The sequence below is a fragment of the Trachypithecus francoisi genome, unplaced genomic scaffold, assembly GCF_009764315.1.
Source record: "Trachypithecus francoisi isolate TF-2019V2 unplaced genomic scaffold, Tfra_2.0 Lachesis_group4, whole genome shotgun sequence".
Taxonomy (NCBI): domain Eukaryota; kingdom Metazoa; phylum Chordata; class Mammalia; order Primates; family Cercopithecidae; genus Trachypithecus; species Trachypithecus francoisi.
In genome coordinates, this window is record NW_022681469.1 from 3637554 (window position 1) to 3661098 (window position 23545).

The following is a 23545-nucleotide window of genomic DNA, read 5'->3' on the forward strand; positions in this document are numbered from 1 at the left end:
CTAGGAAGACACCAAAACAGAGGGGTATGTGGCCCATTAAAAATGGTGCTCCTCCCTGAGGACTATACAGTTTATTTAGACTTCTAAAAAAGATAGATCACAAGCCCGCCAAAACCAAATCCTACAAAAGTTGAAATGCTAGCAACTTCTACTTCTCAGCACTTAAAACAGTATTATGTACATGAGTTCCCAATAATTATCTCATTGACTAATATTCCACAATGCATCAGAAAAAAAAAAAAAAGACCAAAGTATTTATTGCTAGTGTAAAAGACCAGCACATCACCAGCCTCCAGGAAGGACTACTGAAAGTCCTAAGATCAAGAGCATTACAAAGAACCTGCCCTCATCACAAAAGCAAGCAACATAAAAAAGGAAACTAAAAGCATCAAGGAAAGGATAAAAAAGTAACTATACGAATACGTTTTAAAAATATTTTTCAACAGTAAATTTAAATTATGAGATATACAGTTTAAAAGTAAAAAGTATATAATACATCTAGCAGATGATATAAAAAAGATAAAATAATATGGATGAGCTCTTTCTGCTAGAAAGATTCATACTGAAAACAACCCTTAGGAAGTTTCACGTGAGAGTGTTAACAGCAAAATAATAATAATAATAATAATCACAAGAGTGAAGCAAATGCAACTTGTAGCTCTTTCCTTCCAAATTCAAGGGTTGGCATTTTAACCACCTTGTGTTTCCCTGTCTCTTCATATTTTAAAAGGAAAAAGAATATTTCTTTACTTATAAAAGTTATTTTGCTTATAAAAAACATTTTAAATCAGAAAATACTGGAATACAAAGGCTAAATAATTCCACCATTTAGCAGTAATCATTATTACCATTTCCATCTGTAACTACATAGACTTATTTTTTTGAGAATTACACACACGTATTTAGATCTGCAGTTACAGGGGGAGCGGAAGGGAAGAATCTTATCATCTTGCTCTTTACACTTAATGCATCACGAGCACCTTTCCAAGCCAAACAGAACTAAGACAACACTTGGTATATTGCATTCCACTTTAAGGTTAGACTGTGATTTAGTCTTCTATACACTGGTTCCACTTATTTTCAATGCTGCGAACAAATACTTGATACATATACCTTTGAACACAGATTCATTCTTTTGGATAAATTTGCTAAGGTGGAACTGATGAGTCCAAGGACAAGAGCTTTAAAGCTTTTAATACTGTCAAGAACAATGAAGAGTGTAAGATTTTACTCTACTTGCAAGCTAACAAGTTAGCTGGCCACCGTTTCATGGAAGCTGTAAGGCGGCGAAGCCTCTGCGTCGGAAATAAGGAGGCTACGACAATGTTGTGTGTATCACTAGCAGTAGCATACGGCACCAGCTCCAAGAGGCCCCACTCCCAACTGGGCCACGTGAAGAGAGCCAGGTGACCCTGCACACATAGGAGTCGTGTTACAGGAGGGACCTCACTGCACAGGAAACCCTGAATGTGTCACAATGGGCAGGAAGCAAGCCTGCCCTTACTCCAGAGGAAGACACTGCATCTGGAGCTGTCAGATACACCAGAATCCTCCAAAAGGTATTCTGGAACAAAGGATAGGCAGTGACTTGTTCACTTTGCTCACAAAATCTGCAGCTAAGCGAAGGCGCCTCAGAAAACTGTCTCCTGACAATGTTTCCAAAACACTCTCTCAAGTGAATCAGATTACATCTGATCAATAATTCTGAGGTCTGTCAATATTAAAGTAGATTAAAATTCTCCATTTTCTTTTAATTTTTATTGAACATGTCTTCATACACTCATTGTTCATTTGCTTATTCAAGTCCTGAATTATTGTCTCACATTATTTGTCCTTCTTTTTCTCCCTCCTCCGCCACACAAGAGACACTGAAAATCAAAGGAAAAAAAATCACCTTTTTTTTTGGACACAGGGACACTCACTCTGTCACCCAAACTGGAAAGCAGTGGCGCAACCACAGCTCACTGCAACCTCTGCCTCCTGGGCTCAAGTGATCCTCCAACCCCAGTCTCCTGAGTAGCTGGGACCACAGGTGCCACCACATCTGGCTAATTTTTTGTACTTTTGGTAGACATGGATGTTGGTCTCCTGAGCTCAACTGACCCGACCACCTAGGCCTCCCAAAGTGCTGGGATTACAGGCGTAAGACACAGCACCCAGCCAGGTCACCATTTTTTATAATAGTCATCTTTTGTTTTAATATTTTAATGAGTACAGTCCAGGAATTGAAGTTAAAAACACCTAAAACTAGAAGGTACTTCCAGAAGGCACCCAGGCAATGATAGTACTTGTTAAGATTCTTATTCTTTAACTGCCTTACAATAAAAGTTTACGTAACCATCTTTTGAAAGCTGAAATCTACAAAACCTTTCCCTATTTTAAGATATGCTATAGAGTATCAGGGAAGAATAAACAAAATATTGTTATCTAAAAACTAAAATAAATTACAAGGAAAAACGAACAACAAAATTAGTTTTCCAACTTCAAAATACCACCAACAAAAAGGACATGAAATTAAAAGGCACCGAATTCCTTGGTTTCTCTCTCAACTATTTACCACGGGGAATGATCTCCACGCAGTCTTCTAATTCTCTCTCCTTTACTGGCTACTTAGATTCTTCTCAGATGTCTTCTGCCTGAATTACCCCTTTTCAGGTTTAACCTAGGCTGGTGCCAGCTTTGTAATAAAGACAGTGCTACAGAATTCAGTGATGAACAAGACACACCTAACCTCTACTCTCTGTGTGCTTTTAACATCTTCTTTAGCTTTGTCTTAGTTCCTTGGACGTTCTTCTACAACTGGAGAACCTGGGTAAAGAGTTCTTTGTATTATTCTGTCCTTTCTCTAAGTTTCAAATTATTTCAAATAGCGAGCGAGAAAGAGAGAGGAAAGCGCACACACACAATATCAAATTTAGTTTGGTGGAGGGGGAGAAAGGGTATGGGCAAGAAGTGCTTCTGTTTTGTAATGTGCACAGCATGCACATTCATAGACTGTCATAGTATTATTTATATTAGGGGGAAAGGGGGAAAGAAAATGTTTTCTGGGCTGAGTGTCTAAATCCTTGAAATAACATCTAAAGTAAATGGCCTAAGCCAGTAAGTATCAGTTTTCATGGCCTCTTGACAAAAGATGAAAACAGTATTAAGAAACACTCTTGTGAAGTTCTCAGGCTGAAGAATGACTTGTGGCTTACACGTCTGGCCCACAGGAGCTAGTTCTGGGGTAAGAGAACAGCAACCATTGAACTCTACATGCCTCACCCCACCTCTCAGTACAAATGGCATCTACCTTTCAAGACCTACCTCAGAGTTCAGAGGTTCACCTCTGCCATAAAGCCTCGTGGACCCTGAACCTCCCTCCCCAGGGGTTTCCTCGGTGAACTCCTAGCACTGTCTCTGAGCCTCTCTTAGGTGGTTTCACTTTTTTTGTTTTCATATCACAGGCATTTACACGTCTTTTTTCTCCTCTACATTAGAACCCAATTTCCTTGAAAGCAGCAATCAAGCTTCGTCATCCTTACTTCTTCAACACTAAAAATGCACCTAATTACAGAAACCTGGCAGTATTTGTTGTATAATGGTCCAAATTAACTGTTATTGACTAATTAAAAAGAATTACAGCACTGCTTTCAAAGCGCTAACATATTACGTCACATTTCTGAAAGATTTCCACCCACATCCCCACAAAACATTTACAACACTCTAACACTTACAGGGTACACACTATGCGGAAATCACAGCACACCAGAACTCACTTCCCAAGGAGCCTACAAAGATCAGGTTTTTCACTATACACTCACAGTTCAAAGGTATGTATCGACTTTCACTAATGCTAAAAAGATGCTCATTTTAAGTCCAGGGGGAAAAACAGCAAACTTTTTGACTCTTTTTAAAAGATGAACAAATACCTCTTCAGTTGCAGGAGCAACCTGGGCATCAGTAATCTCATCTAATTCATCTTCAGCCACACAGTCTTCCTGCTCTCGCAGCCCTTGTTGCCCACCACAAGCCTGCAAGTATTCTTCATCCTAACAGCCATTAAAGAGAAAACAAGTTTTTCTCATACAGCTTCGGGGTGGTTTTTTACGCACTTTTCGTCTTTATGATTCATGCTTAATAATTGTAGAAAGTTTTACTATGGTGATTAGCTGACTGAACACAAAGCACGAGGCCCAGAAACAGAGGGGAAGCTCCTCTGCGTGTTAACGCAAACAAAGCGTATCATGCTGGCCCAGCCACCAGAGCAAGTGCCATGAGCTTCTGCTTCAAACTCCAAGTGCTCTGTCACACAGCTCCTCTGCAAATCAACAGCACGGAAGAGCCACCTAAAGACACAGTGTGTGTGCTCTCACAGAGGAGCTCAGCAGCAGGCGGGGGCTGAAATCATGCCCAACTCTATTTTTGTGGCAATGTAAGACAACAAAAGCATCAGCAATTAAACAGAGGAGCTTTTTAAAAATCATATTTAGTATGTTTCTGCATTAGGCCTCCTTCCCAAATGAGAGGAAGATTCCAGGTTTTGTATGCAACTTAAGGGGTGTATAAGCAAGCAAGCATCCCTTCTGGGTAGATGGAAGAAAGCAGGCAAGCTGGCTGGAGACGACCACAACTGCAGAGAAGAAAGAAGGGCTTCTGGTATTGCAACAAGCGACAACATCTGACCCTACTCAGTGGGGGTGGACATCCCAGGGTCCCAGGCTACTTGCTAAAAAATGAACAGTAAAATGGTTCCAAGGCAGACAACCTCAAAGAGTAAACAACCTATAGAAATTTAACAACTACTGTATGGTACATGACAGTCTCATCTAGAACCCCCAAATAAAGCAGCTGTATTTAAGGTGACAAACCACCTCAGTTCCCACAATTCTTTAAAGACAATCTGAACACAATGCATGTCATTTTCCAGAAAAAACTGTTAGTGCCCTATCAAAATAACAACTATCACTACCCATGAATCACTGGAAGCAGGACATTCAGATTTCAAATAAAGCCAAATAAATGATGCTAATCCACATCTTCAGCCAGTATACAATGGAGTGCAGTCCACACCCCTGGATTCTCACTGGTAAACAAAAATCTGCTACTCTTGACATAAAATGTCAACCTGAAGTTGTTTTTACAGAACAATAAGATCTCAATCTATGTTAATTTTAAAGGCCTTAAATAAACATTGCACTTAAAGGTAGAAGTCACCCAACAATTTTCTAATATTTTGTTGACTAAACCAATACACACTCCTTACTAATATAGAAGCACACATTTTCAAATGAAATCACAATCCTCTCCCAAGAAGAGCACCAGCAAAATTCACAGGAAAGAAGAGCAGAGCTGTGCGTCCAGCTTTATTGATATCTCTGGACCTCCCTTTCTTCATAGGGAACCGCAAACCTTCCCACTGTACATTCTGGGGTTTCATGATTCTACTCCCAGTTATGCACCAAAGCCCCTCCATGTGGCTTTACACGTAGGTTCCAACAGATCCACATTTCAGAGTTCAAGTCTGGCTTTAGAATGGGGGATTAACAAACCCAAAGGAGAACAAAAATCACAGTCATACAAGCCATTTAATAAACTAAAATACCATTGGGGTACACAAAGACACAATCTGCTCATGTGTTCATTAGTCTAAAGGTGAATAAATCATCTGAGCTTCAGTGACAGTCTCAGAAGACAGAGACAGAGAGGCTCCCACTGCCGAGCAAGATAAGAGTACCTCCCAATTTAATTCTCTGTGTATTTCCTCCTGTCCAAGGAAGCGGCAATTTCAGACCATTCAGACGTTATCATTGTGATCATCATAAAACAAGAAAAGAATGACCACGGCTAGAACACACGTATTAAGATGAACTGACAGTGCGCACAGAGAGACATTTAACTACTACTGCTCAACTTTAAACTTTACAACTCTCTGTGAAAACATTAGGACACTTTCAGAATGTCTAAGTATTTTTTTTTTTTTTTTTTACTTTAAGACTTTAATTCTGAAAAAAAAATCATTTTAATGTGGAAGAGTACTATGAGTATTATTAAACTACCACCTTTTCTTCTTTTCAAAACCTTAATCTTAGACCACAAGATGTTGGATAATTAAGTTGGATTTTATTACAACTGGGGCCTATGTGTAACCTCAAGTTTGACAATGGAATACAAGAGAAGGAAATTCCTCACTTGGAAATTCTCTTTACAACAAACTCTGCAAGAACACCAAAGTGAAAGAGGACTTCTATGTGGCTGTGTACACGCATTCCTTCAGGCACCTTCCACGCTATGATCTGTGCCGCCTAGTACTAAGTTCACAGGCAAGGCCAATGTTCATGATACGGTTTAGCAATATTTGTGTCCACAGTGCTTAGACATCAGTAAAGACTTGTTGGACTGGTGAACTTACAGGAGGTAGGAACCCAGGACTCTTAGCCAATCATCTTATTTTACTGATGAGTAATAGAAATAATAAAATACTCTAGGCAATAACTAGGCACAATTCTAAAAGATCTTGGTTTAATTTTCAAAAAGCATTTGAAATTACAGTGTCTCACGTTAAGGCATACAAACACACCAGTAAACCAGAAGGCACGTGCCTACACTAGCGAAGGATTACTAGAACAAATTATTACAGGGTTATGGAAATAACAAGTTCCCCATGATGCCTTTTACATGATTCTATTTACCAAAACTACAAACATTTCTCATTACTGTATCTACCGAAGAGCAAACATTAACCAAAAAAAATTAAATCTTAAAACTATTGAGCACCAGGGACCGTGGCTCATGCCTGTAATCCCAGCACTTTGGGAGGCCGAGGCAGGTGGATAAAACGTGAGGTCAAGAGTTCGAAATCAGCCTGGCCAACATGGTAAAAACACCTCTACTAAAAACACAAAAATCAGCCAGGCGTGGTGGTGGGCGCCTGTAATTCCAGCTACTCAGGAGGCTGAGGCAGGAGAACTGTTTGAACCCAGGAGGTGGAGGCTGCAGTGAGCGGAGATCACGCCACTGCACTCCAGCCTGGGTGACAAAGCAAGACTCCGTCTAAAAAAAAAAAAGAAAACAATTGAGACACCTAAATACAATCATGACTAGAACTAAATATTCTAAGGTTCCACATAAACAATTAATCCTTTTCAAAACTACTCATACACATGGCCGAAATTCAGCAACTTCTAAACTATTTTTTTGAAACGAAAGCTTACTCTGAAAAAAGATGTAAATACAGAAAAGCAGAGCTACTCCCATTGCAAATGGGCTCTTGAAGGTCCCAATTTTGCATACTTCTGTCACCATTCCAACAGCCCCAATCACTCGGCCCCCATGGTGTTCCCAAAAACCCTTAAGATTCTACTACAGTCAAGCCTGTAATCCCAGCACTTTGGGAGGCCGAGACGGGTGGATCACGAGGTCAGGAGATCGAGACCATCCTGGCTAACACGGTGAAACCCCGTCTCTACTAAAAAAATACAAAAAATTAGCCGGGCGATGTGGCGGGCGCCTGTAGTCCCAGCTACTCGGGAGGCTGAGGCGAGAGAATGGCATAAACCCAGGAGGCGGAGCTTGCAGTGAGCTGAGATCCAGCCACTGCACTCCAGCCTGGGCGACAGAGCGAGACTCCGTCTCAAAAAAAAAAAAAAAAAAAAAAAAGATTCTACTACAGCTACTGAGATCACATCCTTCCCTCATAAATTTTGTTACATGCTTATTTTAAAAAACAAATCTCTTTTGATGATGAATCATTAAAAGATGAGAATCTTACACTAGTACATTTTTTCTTTCTTGTTGGTTCAACTTTGGAAAAAAAAAAAAAACTACCTACCCAAATCATCTTTCTGAAATAAAAAATCAGCACAATCTTGCTTCCCGATTATAGATAACGAATTATATGTGACATTTCCTAAACTAACCTCCAATCTCTTTATTCAGGTTTAGACAGTTCTCAGCTACAAAAAGGATGAATGAACAGGACATCAATCACTCTGGAATATTAGCACCTTAAAGATGTCTTTAGCAGGTCAATAATCTTTTCACCTTAGAAGGACTTTATCAGATCTTGTCTAAAGCCTGGATAAAAGCTCTGCATTAAGTACTCCTAACAATTGACAGTGTATCCCCACAACACAAAGCTGTTTTCTTCCTTAGGGTACAATCCTCAAGGTCACGATTCTTTGCAGCCTTCCAGAATGACAAAGGAGCATTACCTCTGGCCAAACAAGCTGTCAACACAAACTTTGTCATAGCTCAGATAAAGAAACTGGCAGACAGTGATAATAAGGTCTAATTTCCCCTCCCTCCCAAGGGAGGTAAATAGATTTCAAATCAGTCTAGAAGCCTATGCATGGGAAGCCAGGTTATCTTTGGCCACACAAAGAAGAAAAGACTCACTGTAAATTCATCTAAAGGTTCATTGATTTCGATGTCTAACACTTCATCGGTGTAAAGTTGCTCCTCCTCTGGCTCCTCCACATATTCTATTTGGTCTTCTGTCAACTCAGCTTCGTGGCCTTCATACTGTCCTTCTTCTGGGTACTCTTGAGTATACAATTCTGATCCATCAGATTTGTGATAAACCAGTTCATCCTCTCCTTGTTCTTGTTCGTACTCAGACTCCTGTTCGCCAGATTGGTCATTAGTGTTGTCAGACAGTTCAAATGATGTAACCATGCCAGATGTAGCATTCAGACTAATTGTAACACCCTGAGAACTAGAGAGGACAAAAATACAACAAAAACAAAAAAATAGCCAATGAAGAGAGGAGCTCAAAACTAAACCATTATATAAACAGCTGTTACAAAGATTTAAACCATGACTGGTAAAAAGTTATTCCAGTTACTGACAAACGCACATTAACTCCCACAGTACTCAAAGTGCTATGCAGAGCTGTGCCCTAAGCCCTTAATGCATACAGCAGAGCTAACTGTGCTATATGGAGCTGGCCACAGACTGGCAATGCATATAGAGCCTCTACTTATCATCAGCGGCAGGTTATTTGACCAAAAGAATTAAATCAACCACAGATGAAACACATCTGACTGGCAAAAGTCCAAGACTGAAATCAAATAGACTATATTTTATTCTAATTTACAGAATGAAATAGAAACTGCTAAGATTTCAAAGTAAAAACAGGAGTATTATTCTATAAGCAGAAAATCAGAGTTGGAATTTTAAGAACAATTTTTCTTTTTTACATCTATGATAGAAATTATAAACTGTTTAAGAAAATCAAAATATTAAAAATTTGTGTGAAAATACATTTCAGTGTTCAAATAAATAAATTTATATTAGTCACAAATATCTTTAAAAATTGTTCATAATTTCTAAGTAAAATAACAAAGGTTTTGAAACTGCAAAAAAATCATGTTCCACCTATTAAATCATAACAGTTGCACAAACAATAAGGTGCAAGATAACATTTCCCACACAAGATGGTGCAGATAAATCTATGTTCACACACAGCACCCAATCCTAACAAAAAATTAATACACCTCTTAGACTTCAAGATACTATGGCTAAAAAACTTCAATGATGTATTTCTAAAAGGCAATCTAACTCAAAAGATCAAAATATAACAATGATGTCAAACAATGGAATTGGGAAATTTATTTGACTGGTAGAATAATTTAAAACTTATTTTTACCTGTAAAAATTACTTTATGTTAGAAAATCTGTTACAAATCCATGGCTGAATAATAAATGGCATATATTCACTAATTACATTTATAACCAAGAGCTTGTCTACATTTTCCCCATGTTTCCTCATGAAATTAAAAAAATTATTCCACCTACCAGAGTGTCTCTCTCCTCGTATAATATAGCTTACTATATGTCAACAACAGAAAGATATTCATCGTACCAGTCAACTAGAGTCTAAAGTATCACCTCCCGAAGTGTCCAAAATAGTAATTCAGTAAATGATATCAATAAACTGGCTAAAATGAAAACAAATGCAGCAACATCAAACTGCAGGAGAGTTAAGAGTCCCAGGCCACTGCCCTCCACCCAAATAAAGCAATTCTTTAAAAGAGCAGTAGATATCCGTACTAAATGTTCATAACCTGCACTGAACAGAACTCACAGAGATCATTAATGAAAGACCTACTGATTTTTTCTTTTTGAGACGGGGTTTCACTCTGTCTCCCAGGCTGGAGTGCAGTGGCACGATCTCGGCTCACTGCAACCTCCGCCTCTCAGGATCAAGCAATTCTCCTGCCTCAGCCTCCCGAGTAGCTGGGACTATAGGCGTGCGCCACCATGCTTGGCTAATTTTTAGTAGAGACAGGGTTTCACCATGTTAGCCAGGCTGGTCTCGAACTCCTGACCTCAAGTGATCTGCCCGCCTCAGCCCCGCAAAGTGCTGGGATTATAGGCGTGAGCTACAATGCCTGGCCAAGAACTACCGATTTTAAACAGCTGCTCTGTTTACAGAACATCCATATGGCTTCTACAGTTATTACTAGTATTCCATTTAGAATGTAATCATGTGTTAAAGATATAAGGCTACATTATTCAATTACATTCCATTATAATTATAAGTAACAGTTCCTATCAATCTAGTTAAATAAAGAACATTTATAATGAGGTAATACTGAGTACCTGAAATTTTCTTCGTCTTCATTATCACTCTGCAAAAGATCATCATTTAGCTCTTCATCTGACAAATCCGACTGATTCTAATTAAAATAAGAAATTAAATAATTAATGTGTGTCACTTCCATAAAAAGACTTGTTACAAAGTACAAAATTACATTGACTGAATTGTTTCTAGCCTTATATTAAAACGTTTGCCACCCAGAAGGCTTTGTGGTCACCAGAGGACAATCAAGAGATCCCACACAAGGCATGTGGATCCCTCCTGGGCTCAGCTTCAAGTGCCCACGCAAATTAAATGTAAAAACAGCAAGTATAATGATCACATTTATTCTCACACAAAAGAGAAAAGGTAAGAAGTTCATTGGTAGAGGCTTACAAACAAATAATATCTTCTTATAATACACAAAAAAGTAAGATATCCTTAAGGTACTACTAAATTTAATGCTAATATCCAAAACCTAAAGATTTTTTAAACAACATAAAAAGTGTAATTTTAGAAATAAGATTTTAAATAACTGAATCACTAAATTGAAATAAGAGATTATAATAAAACTTTGGTTTTTCCAATACAGATCACATATGAAAATAAATGTTAGCAGCTCAGTTCCCCACTCCTGTTCTTGATGGCACTCCTACCTATAAGCATAGAGAGCCTAGCTATTCTGTCAAGAGTTCCAGGTTTTGTTATGTTATATGTATTTGAGCATCTTAGAATAGGTTTCAGGGGGTGTTATTCACACTTTCACACTACTTATTCACACTACTTCACACTTTCTTCCCTTTTTAAAATTACTTATATGTAATAAATGGTATATATAAATTACTACTCTCTTCACAAAAGACAGTCAAAGCCACACACACACACTGTCATACACACATATTCATTCTTAAAAAGTAAAGAGAGAAAAATCAACTTGGTTTTCTACTTAAAGGTGAACAAACAAGCAGTCTTTTCCTGGTAGTTACACCTAATAAAAACTTATCTGTATACTTTATTACAGTATTTCTGATAGTCAAAAATAATCTTATTAGTACTTCTTAGTCGCATGGGACTCAACCTAATCACTGACACCACAATAAAATAAAAATAAAATAACACAGGCCACATACTCAGTTTATCTGCAGAAGGGAGAACAGATATGCGTGATAACAAAACAGACTGCTTAACTGACAGAAAATGAAGTTTCTGGCTGGACGCAGTGGCTCACGCCTGTAATCTCAACACTTTGGGAGGCCAAGGCAGGTGGATCACTCGAAGTCAGGAGTTCGAGACCAACCTGGCCAACATGGTGAAACCCTGACTCTACTAAAAGTACAAAAAATTAGCCGGGCGTGGTGAGGCGCCCCTGTAGTCCCAGCTACTCGGGAGGCTGAGGCAGGAGAATTGCTTGAAACCAGAAAGTGGAGGTTGCAGTGAGTCACTGCACTCCAGCCTGGGCAACAAGAATGAAACTCCATCTCAAAAAAAAAGAAAAGAAAAGAAAATGACATTTCCATTAGGTGACCATATAATCTGTCATCCATTTCTGAGATTGAAAGGAGATGTCATTATGAAAGTGAGAGCTATGAGCCAGGCCTACCACAGACAAACCTCAGTTTGGCTGTCCAACTCAGTAAATAAAACTTCAGGAAATCTTTAAAAATTAATAATTCAATGAGAGACAAATTTCATTCAAGAGGCTGCTTCTCTGAGCTTTTTAGTAAAACTCTTAGTATTTGTCAAAAATCAATGAGCCAAGAATGCACCAAGCAAATAGAAAGGGAATCTGTGCTGTGTTGGGCCCTCATGGGAGTCGAATCTCCCGTTGAGGATTCAACTTTCCTCTCTGACTTTTAAACCTACTGACAGACACAGGAGGCAATAAGCACAATATCCGCTTCACTGAAAAAGCTGGAAAGGAGAGCTAGGCTACAGCTTTGAGGCCAAAGCTGATTTCAACACATCCTAAGGAACTGGAGTAAAACAGTTTTCTCGGGCTCCAGAGGGTTCTGCTCAGGATGGTCTGCAGGAAAGCAGGACCACAGATCCCAAGATACGAAGACAAAGTGGACACAGATGCCAGTGAAATCCTTTCTCCCAATCTTTCCAAACAGGTCATTTCTCCCATGGGGAGAGAAACAAATATGAAAGAAAAAGAATAGTTCTCTCCAATACTCCCAAAAATATAAAACCTACATGGAATAGCCAGAGTTTAAAAACAGGAAGAAAATGGTTCCCAAAACATTCTCCAACACAGGCATCTATGAAACGGAGCCACCTCAGTGTATCAGGAGAATGTCTGTCCAAGACAAGTTGATGAAGGTAAACACAAAAGCTAAAGAAGGAACTGCAAGCTGGCAACCAACTTCCACCTCACTCTTACCCACTTTCTAAAAGCTCTAGCCTGGTCACATCAGCCTGCTTTATCCTAAATTCGAAACCTTAATTATATATTTAAAACTGAGCCCTAACAACCTTCTTGACACGAATGAACTTGTCCCTGACAGTCTGGCCCGTGTGCCATCCTCAGTACTATGCACCTCCCTTGTGCTGTCTGTGCCGTAGGAGTCTTTCCAGGCAAAGGCTCCAAATTGTGCATTTCGTGCGGACCCCAGTGGGAGAAAACAATTTTTCAGGCAGCCGGTGTCCTCATCACGTGAACTCCATTCACAGACCCTGCAGTAACTAACTCGCTCTCACTAGAAATCAAATAAATAGAAATTAAGCCAATCAGAAAACATTTTTCATCTATCACACTGACAAAGATTCTTTTTAAAAAGTGGTATCGAACAGGGAATGGAAAAGTGAGGGCAATGCTTATTCCCTGCTGCTAGAACATAAGTGGATCAAACATTTCTGGAAAGCAACTTGGCAATACAAGAACCATGAAATGTTTCCACCCTTAGGCCAGAATTCCTCTTTATAGAAACCTCCTAAGAAAAAAATCCCAAAAGCGTAGTAAGACTTGTCCATTTAAATATCACCATAATGCCTGAGATTTACATAACATAATTCAGGAGGTAGGGAGTGGAAGCAAAACAGCCTTTAACTGAAAATTACTGAGGCTGGGCGACTGACACCTGAGAGTAAACCGTACCGTTCTCTCTTCTTTTGTATATGCTTGAGATTTTTCACAAAAAGGTGTTTTTAAAAAAGTCATAAGCAATGAGCTGGAAACAACCTCAATGTACACAGGAGTGACTAGGTATACTGTAGCATCTACAAACGTTGACTATTATGTTGCCATTATAAAATATTTTAAAATAACCCTAATGACAAGGGGGAAATGCCAATGATACAATGTTAAATTAAAAAGAAGTAATGTTTTATATCTATATTTCAATTTTTTTTTTTTGAGACCAAGTCTCACTCTAGCCCAGGCTAGAGTGCAGTGGCGTGCAACCACAGGAGCGCTACAACCTCCACCTTCCAGGTTCAAGGAAGCCTCTCGAGTAACTGGGACATCAGGTGCGTGCACTATGCCTGGCTAATTTTTGTATTTTTAGCAGAGACGGGGTTTCACCATGCTGGCCAGGCTGGTCTCCAACTCCTGACCTCAGGTGGTCTACCTGCCTCAGCCTCCCAAAGTGCTGGGATTATAGGCGTGAGCCACCACACCCGGCCTATATTTCGGTCATATTTAAAAACACATGGGAAAAGAACACAAGACAGGTGACAAAACGTTAGTCACGACTGTTTACATATTTTTCAGGCTTTCTTTTTTTATATATTTTCAATGTCTTGTTTCCTATAAGGTACAAAGCATTTATTTTATGTTAGGAAAGAATAGAGAAGAGGAAATGAGAGAGATACATCTCCTGTTCCAAAGTAAACACACTTCCAAAATGTCCAAAACAGATGCAACCCCGCCACTGAGATGTCGGAATGCACTGTCACTGGGCTTGCTCCAGTTCCAGCCCAACAGGAGCAACTTACGACAATCAACTGAACTGAGAAAAGTAGGATGACTTCCCCCAGAAGAGTCAGCATTACAGTCCAAACCAAATAGTATTTCTCCATCTTTAGTGATAACAGTCCTGACCCCAAAGGTCAGGACTTTTTTTTTATGAGAGGAGGTCACATGTATTAAAAGGGAATTATTACAGCTTTCTGGAAAGAAACACAGGGCAAACCATGACATAAGGCTTGCCTAGAGATAGAAATCTAACTTCATGTCAAAGTATTTTACTACATTTAAACCTTTTAACATCTAATTGTTATTCTCCATTAAAGTTGTCTTAAATAAAAAGAAAAAAGTAGCCACTTGAGGTACAAAAATACAAGTGAGAGCACCTCAAAGAGTGTGCAAAATAATTCCCCCATACAGGATAAAAACAAGAGCCTTTTCCCCCAGTGACCATGACAAAGGAGGACTGAGCATCCCACCCCCACTCCAGACATCACACTACAACATAGACCAGAGACACGAGGCTCTCTCGTCAACTGATACGGATGCATCTCCATTTACTCCTATTGAATCAGGTGGATTTACAACTAACCACACTAACTCTCAGTGTTAGAAGTGATGACAGAGCCATCTAAAGGAAGGAAAGTGGGGTGAGGTCAAAGCCAGGCCACCTGCAGGCTGATGATGCAGTAATAAACAGAACACACAATGCAAAGTGGCTTTAAAAGAATTCTAAAATGCATTCATGCATTAAAGAAAATGCTAATAATGCAATATAGTAAGTTAAAAGACAATGGCAAAATTGGTAACTTTTTTTTTTTTTTTGAGATGAAGTCTCACTCTGTCACCAGGCTGGAATGCAGTGGTGCAATCTCAGCTCACTGCAGTCTCCACCTCCCAGGTTCAAGCAATTCTCCTGACTCAGCCTCCCGAGTAGCTGGGACTACAGGCGTGCACCACCACACCTGGCTAATTTTTGTATTTTTAGTAGAGACAGGGTTTCACCACGTTGGCCAAGATGGTCTCCATCTCTTCACTTCATGATCCACCCGCCTCACCCTCCCAAACTGCTGGGACTACGCCCGGCCTGGTACTTCTAGTAAGAGATCTTAACTGTATCACAAATGAGATTAAAAGGGAAATCTATTAAGATGTGATAAATCAGTCAAAAGATGTGAACTTACCGCACTTCTTGAAATATAGATTTATACCACTAATATTATTGATAAATTTTAACCTAAAAGAACAACAGCTTGAGGCTGGGCGCGGTGGCTCACATCTGTAATCCCAGCACTTTGAGAGGCCAAGGCGAGTGGCTCACGAGGTCAGGAGATCAAGACAATCCTGGCTAACACAGTGAAACCCTGTCTCTACTAAAAATACAAAAAATTAGCCAGGCGTGGTGGCAGGCGCCTGTAGTCCCAGCTACTCGGGAGGCTGAGGCAGGAGAATGGCGTGAACCCAGGAGGCGGGGCTTGCAGTGAGCGGAGATTGTGCCACTGTACTCCAGCCTGGGCAACAGAGCGAGACTCTGTCTCAAAAAAACAAAAAAATTAAGCCTAAACTATCTTGATAATGAGAAGAGTTAATAAACAGATGAGAACACTGTTTTTAAACAGTTAATAAAATTTTAAAAATGTAGTATTTCACTTTCCTGCTTTACATTTCTACTTTTACATGTTTTATAATGTCTGAAATATACTGGTAGGGTTCTGTTTGTGTGTGTGTATATATATTTCGTAAACTGAATTACAGTGTGTATATATAAATATATATACACACACACCCACAATATATATAGAGAGATACACAAAATTTTTACTTCATCAAAAAGATTTAGAAAAACCTACATTAGGTTTTAGACTTCTATTTATTTTAATGTTTATTATATTTGAGTATGTTTACCTTTAAGCTTATCTCTGAATGCCTCCAAAAAGTGAAATCCAGAACAAGTATGCAAAATGTTAACCTCCAAATGTCACCTTCTATGGCAAGGCACAACTTTATGTTAATGCTGTCACAATCCAGTAACGGCTAGAATGCCTTGGACAAAGTAGGAACTAATCTTCAAGGATTTATTTCTTGAGTTATAATTACCAGAGAATTTACTAATAAACAGTCAATTCCTTGTGCACTTAAAAAATAATTCAGTTTACAACATTTTTATCTATACCCAACTTTCCAGTAATGAAACCCATGTATAGTGATTACTGCTATATGTTAAGTACAATTAAATGACTATTATTTCATCTCAGGACACAAATTTCTTACCTTTTTGCCAGATAGTAAATCTTCTCCAAGTAAATCATCTTCAAGTTCACTTGGGAGAAAAAAAGAGACATGTCAATGATTATTCCCATCAAGACTTGCAAGTCTGTAGGTCACTTGGGAATTTACCAAGAACTCTACAGCTAAGGTACCTTTTTTTTTGAGACAAAGCCTCAACCCGTCGCCCAGGATGGAGTACAATGGTGCGATCTCAGCTGACTGTAACCTCTGCCTCCCAGATTCAAGCAATTCTCCTGCCTCAGCCTCCCAAGTAGCTGGGATTACAGGCATACGCCATCACGCCCAGTTAATTTTTTGTATCTTTAGTAGAGACGAGGTTTCACCATGTTGGTGAGACTGGTCTCGAACTCCGGACCTCATGATCCGCCTGCCTTGGCCTCCCAAAATGTTGGGATTACAGGCGTGAGCCACCACTCCCGGCCAGCTCGGATACTTTTACATTAAGTTTGCTATACTTTCCTTTTTCTTTATTAATAATAAAAATGTATTTTCAAATGCACAGAGAACATTTTACCTTTTAAGTATGGGGAGGCTTTGCTATAGGTAGTGCCTCACTATACTTCTAATTTTAGTTTTGCACCTTAATACGGGACCTTAATCTCTTGGGCCTGTTGAATAATCAGTAAAAGCAGAAACTGGAATATATTAAGTCATATCTAAGCTTTCTCCTACCTTTAAAAACCTTAATGAAGAAGGAAAAGATACACAATATAATTAATTAGGAAGATCAAAACCAAAACCACTAGAGACAGTTTGACATTCATCAAACCAACAGAAACTGAAAAAAATAAATTTTAAAACCGAATGAGAACATAAAATCAAATCACAGTAACTAAGGGAATTAGCTTTGTATAACATGGATGTCCTATCAGTGATTTGCAATTTTTTCCAGCATACTTCTGTTTTAAATGATTAGAAGCAGGCTTTCTCCCTATTTCTACAATTAAAACAGAAACCCTTAGCAAATAAAAAAGCTGAAAACATTTTCCACTGTATTTATTAGAAACAAGATTTTTTTAGTTGATAAACATGGCTACCACTGGATTATGTTTTTAATTCTGGGGAAATCAATCTCTTGGAAGCAAGTATCATTAAAAGCCAACATAGAGAAATGTACAAAGGAAATATAATTAGACGGACTTTAGTTCTAGGTGCAAATACTCATGGAGATTTAACTGCATCAATATTCTTATTAGAATTGCCACTTTATTTTTTAAGGGGGGCTCTGGTTACAAAATTCTATAGGTTTTGAGAAATCAGCAAAACCATGATTTTACCCAAAAAACCATGTTTATTTTTAGCATGCCTCTCTGCAGAATACTATACTATACTGCAGAATGCACATATGGAGTTATAATGAAATGCATGTTTCTATATGCCTTTTAGAACTGAAAACAACCTGACAAATCATTTAATTCATGCACTAAAGACTTTATTTGTTATTTTAAGTTATCCTCCAAAAAGTCCTATAACCTCATTTTACAAATAAAGAAAATAAGGACAAGACATGAAATAACCTGCCTAAAGTCACACAGCAGTGACAGATGCAGGACAAGAACAGCCCTTGAAAAGCAATCTTTCACAGACTCTTATACGATAGTTATAAAAAAAAAAATACAGCTTCTTTCAATATTTTAAAACCACTATCATCTATCAAATACAATTTTTGTATCTTTAGTGTTCCAACTACCCTCCAGAGGCAGGGTTAACAATGCTGTCTAGTCAACAATATTTACAATAACCCCATTTGAAATTTGATTCCAGATAACCAAAAACACACAAGCACCTCTTTGAAGACAGGCACTCGTCTATACCATCACCTTAAGTAACTAAAAATGGAATGTGATGCCAGTTTCCCAGGGCAAACTGACACAGTCATAAAAACAGGTGTCAGTAATTATACAAGCAAAAATCTAGAAAGTATGCCTTTTGCTGACAAGCACACAGAAATAAATCAACCTTTAATAACTACTTAATTTTTCTAAACAAAAACATTTTTAAAAAGTAAGTGTATCAACTATAAAATAAGCAGAGAAAATGAAGACTCGTACTTGTTCCACAACGAGTGAGAAACAGGATGGGAGACAGTGGGACTCAGTACAGAACAGCAGCAAGTCTAAACAGCAGCTCCAGCAAGCCACTGCATCTGCTCAGTACACTTCTGTGCCAGGCACCACTTGACAAGTTCCACATACACGAGCTTTTCATTGACATAATAACCCTCTCAGGTAGACCCTTACACTGTTGCCATTTTTTAAATGTGCAAACAGAAACACTAAGACGCTAATTTGCCCAAGGTCACCCAGCTAGAAGTGGTGACACCAGTGAGAGAATCCAAGTCCTAACTACTATGCACACACCCCACAGAAACTACATGTACTTTTCTTCTTGTCATCGTAAAGCTGGACCCTCACAAAAGATGTATATATAAGGAATAAACTTATTACATATGTAAAACTACATCCACTCTTGCCAAAAACAACAATGAACTAATGGAAATGACTGATCTCCATCTGGCAGTTTCAAAGGGGCGAGCAGTCACTCTGGCTGGCAGTAGCAGTAAGTGTTCTAGGAAATCAAACAAACACTGGGCTGAAGAGGCTTCCTGTGTTCAATTCTAGAGCTCCCTCAAGATTCCACCAGTAATCACTACTTGAGTATGAACAACCTTTCCGGCAGACATTTCTTATTAAAGCTTATAGACAATGAGCTCTTTGAAAGCAAGTATATTTTTACTTAGAAACAGAAGTTATCCTCAAAGACGTTTTTCAGGAAACAAGTATTTGTTGTTAACCACTGGGCTACAGCCTTTCAAAACCAGAAGCGAACCTGACCACTGTACATGGGGCTGTAGTCTCTGGGTCCTCCCCACTCTAGTCTGCTCTCCATCTTACCTGCCTGCTCTGTGCCTGGATTGTGTCCTCCAGGAGCAGCTGGCACAGCCTGTCCTAACCTCTGGCTTCCAGATGGAATCGCCCATTGGGAGGCACCAACATAATGTCACCAAGTAGGAGGAGAAAGATGGGCCCTTCCCTTCTCACCTGAAGGGACAGAGACTATAGTATCCCTCCCCGAACAGCCTTCACTTCCCACAAGGCCGGGGCAGGAACTGGTACTCCCTGGATGGGAGTGAACTCATTAGTTCTTTAACCTTGCCCTGTAAATAGACCCTTCATTAAATTTCTTCAGCTAAAACTTTTTGGACCGGGCGTGGTGGCTCACACCTGTAATCTCAACACTTTGGGAGGCTGAGGCGATTGGATCACCTGAGGCCAAGAGAGTTCAAGACCAGCCTGGCCAACACGGCGAAATCCCTTCTCTACTAAAAATATAAAAATTAGCCAGGCATGGTAGCACATGCCTGTAATCCCAGCTACTGGGGAGACTGAGGCATGAGAATCGCTTGAACCTGGGAGGTAGAGGTTGCAGTGAGCTGATACCGCACCATTGTACTCCAGAGCAGACTCTGTCTCAAAAAAAACAAAAACAAACAAACAAAAACAACTCTTTGAGTGTGCCATCTCTTTCTTACCTGGGCATGAGACATTCTTATCTTTAAAAAAAAAAAAAAAAAAACACACACACAATTTCAGGTGTTGGTTCAGCAATGATATCATATTCTTCCAAACACCACCACCAGTACAGCACGGCAGAAGAACTTACCATAGTAATTCCTGACCCACTCTTCTCAACTTCGAAGTGTCTCTCTCTGTGTCATGCAGCACACAAAGAGGCTGTCTTATGCTTAAAACATCAAAAAAGAAATACATGTGGCAAAATCTTCATAGATGCAAACATGTCATTGAAGACAATAAAAAAAGGAAGAGTTTGTTCACAAACAACACTGAGACAACTACTATTCATAATAAAGTAAACAATAAAAACTAGAACTGTCTCACACCATGACCAAAACAAGTTTCATCACAGCAGAAAGCAAGGCAGCTGCCAAAGACGTCTAAAGTCATGTCAAATGGACACAGGAGCCAACCTGAAGAAATTCCAATTCAGCAAATATCAGGCAATGTAACCACCAATCAAGATACTAAACTACAATGGATTCAACACAATCCAACATTGAAATCTATGATTTCAAAATGATTCAAAAACAAAAGTCACCCCTGCAAGATGCTAGAGCTGACTTCTTAGTTTGAAATGTGGCAAACAACAGGAAAGACTCAATCACTTACCCTGTCTTTTCTATGTCATCTCCACCTCAGAAGAACTAACTGGTTTACAGTACTATTAGGTACTATTTCGTGTACTACTAGTACTATAGGTAACAGGAAAAGCGGAGGTATCACCACGTGCCCCCAAGTAGCTTCCAATGAGGAACGCAGCAATACTTACTATACTGCCACACCCCAGCCCCTCCCCCAAGTTCAAACCTGAATCCCATCCACTTCTAGTTCTATTAACTCACATAAAACACCAGCAGTTAAAGGGCACACTAAAAACACCTCAGGGAGTGCAATCAGCAAAAGGAAAATTCTAGAAGACACACCACCGTTTCTTCAACAAAAAATTGCATGGAACTAAAATAAGATGGGGGAGAACCTGTATATGAAACAACACTTGAAAGACAACTATCAATGACCGTGTGGGCCCAATTCAACCATAAAAAAGCACACAGACACATATCCAAACTGTGAAAGTAACAGTCTACTCATACATACATTTAAAATAAGTGTGTATACATATGTATGGAGATATACATGTATGCGTCTACATACACATGCATACACACACGCACAAATATAAGAGAATCGGAAATTTAAACACTAAGATATTTACATAACAAGGAATTCTTAAAGATACAATAACTATTGTGGCTGTATTTGTAAATCCTTTATTTTTAGAAAAATATATTCTACAAATTTTGAGGGGGTTGCAGAGTATGGTTAAGAGATTGGCTACATGCTGATAACTGGTGAAACTGGAGGATGGTACATTGGGTTCACTGTACTAGTCTATTTTCACATACGCTTGAACTTGTTAGTAACTTAAAAATCAATTTAATCAATTCCAGGCAGACTGTGTATCTATTTTAAAAAAAGGACAGGCGCGGTGGCTCAAGCCTGTAATCCCAGCACTTTGGGAGGCCGAGACGGGCGGATCACAAGGTCAGGAGATCGAGACCATCCTGGCTAACACGGTGAAACCCTGTCTCTACTAAAAAAATACAAAAAACTAGCCGGGCAAGGTGGTGGGCGCCTGTAGTCCCAGCTACTCCGGAGGCTGAGGCAGGAGAATGGCATAAACCCAGGAGGCGGAGCTTGCAGTGAGCTGAGATCCAGTCACTGCACTCCAGCCTGGGCGACAGAGCGAGATTCCGTCTCAAAAAAAATAAATAAATAAATAAAAATTACAACTTTCATAGACACATGCAGGAGATACCCAGAATACAAGGTAGGGAAGAATTTCTTAAGGACAAAAAGCACAAACCAATTTCCTGTGCCTCCTGAAGTGGGCACTCAGGAGGCCGCACGTCATCTACCCTGACCACAAAGCACAGCCTACAGTCAGTCACGATGGAACACCAGCAAACCCAAAATAAATGGCCTGTCAACGTCATAAAAGACAGGCTACAAAATTCTTCCACATTAAGAAACGATGAAAGAAAAACGCAATGTATGATCCTGCACTGAATCTTGAATCAGAACAAAAAATTCTTTTGGGAGGTATAAAGGAAATAATTGAGACAACTGAAAACATTCTGAATAACCACTGTAGAATAAAAAATTAAAACTGGGTAGGGCACACTAGCTCACGCCCATTCCAGCACTCTGGGAGGCCAAGGTAGGAGTATTACTGACAAAAATCTGAATAATCACTGTAGAACAAAAACTAGAACTAGGCAGGGTGTGCTAGAACAAAAAACTAGAACTAGGCAGGTCATGCCTGTAATCCCAGCATTCTGGGAGGCCAAGGCAGGAGCATCACTTGAGCCCAGGAGTTCCTGCTTGCTATGATCACGCCACTACACTCCATCTGCGTGACACAGAAACACCCTGTCCCCAAAATAACAACAACAAACCTCACATATATAGAACTGGATGTTTGATAAACTTCCTGACTTTAAAAATTATACCATATTTATATAAGTGAAAGTTCCTGTTTTGGGGAAAATATATGCTAAACAATACTGAAGCATTCGGAAGTGGCATGACGCCTGCAACCTACTGTCAAATGGTACAGGAAAGAAAATTTTACATATACAGTATATCCATGTACGTAAAGAATTAGAGTATGGCCGGGCGCGGTGGCTCAAGCCTGTAATCCCAGCACTTTGGGAGGCCGAGACGGGCGGATCACGAGGTCAGGCGATCGAGACCATCCTGGCTAACAGGGTGAAACCCCGTCTCTACTAAAAATACAAAAAAAAAAAAAAACTAGCCGGGCGAGGTGGCGGGCGCCTGTAGTCCCAGCTACTCCGGAGGCTGAGGCAGGAGAATGGCGTAAAACCCGGGAGGCGGAGCTTGCAGTGAGCTGAGATCCGGCCACTGCACTCCAGCCCGGGCGAAAGAGCAAGACTCCGTCTCAAAAAAAAAAAAAAAAAAAAAAAAAGAATTAGAGTAACAACATCAGCTGACAAACAGCACCTCATGAGTGTAAGAGAAGGTTAAGTGGGAGTTTCTGTATTATTCTTACAACTTTCTTGGAAGTCTGAAAAGAGTTTCCAAATACATTTCTTTCACGTTTTAATAAAAAGAATAAAAAACTATAAGGAAAAATATTATACACTTGACTGTATTCTTTTCAAAAATCTAGTTAAAGACTATTTTTTAAGG

The 23545-nt window shown here is 39.4% G+C and overlaps 1 protein-coding gene across 7 annotated transcripts in view; it reads right to left on the bottom strand.

The window, feature by feature from the left end:
- RBM33 (RNA binding motif protein 33) overlaps window positions 1–23545 on the bottom strand; it is a 134404-nt gene that overhangs the window by 88537 nt on the left and 22322 nt on the right. For 4 of the 7 annotated variants that reach the window (XM_033193531.1, XM_033193535.1, XM_033193530.1 and 1 more), the window contains exons 3-6: window positions 16740–16788; window positions 10585–10661; window positions 8377–8695; window positions 3912–4031 (exon numbers count right to left, since the gene is read on the bottom strand). In XM_033193531.1, the coding sequence (XP_033049422.1) occupies window positions 3912–4031; window positions 8377–8695; window positions 10585–10661; window positions 16740–16788 (565 nt within the window). The remainder of the gene's footprint in view (window positions 1–3911; window positions 4032–8376; window positions 8696–10584; window positions 10662–16739; window positions 16789–23545) is intronic. The other 3 variants (XM_033193532.1, XM_033193533.1, XM_033193534.1) reach the window with 1 other exon arrangement.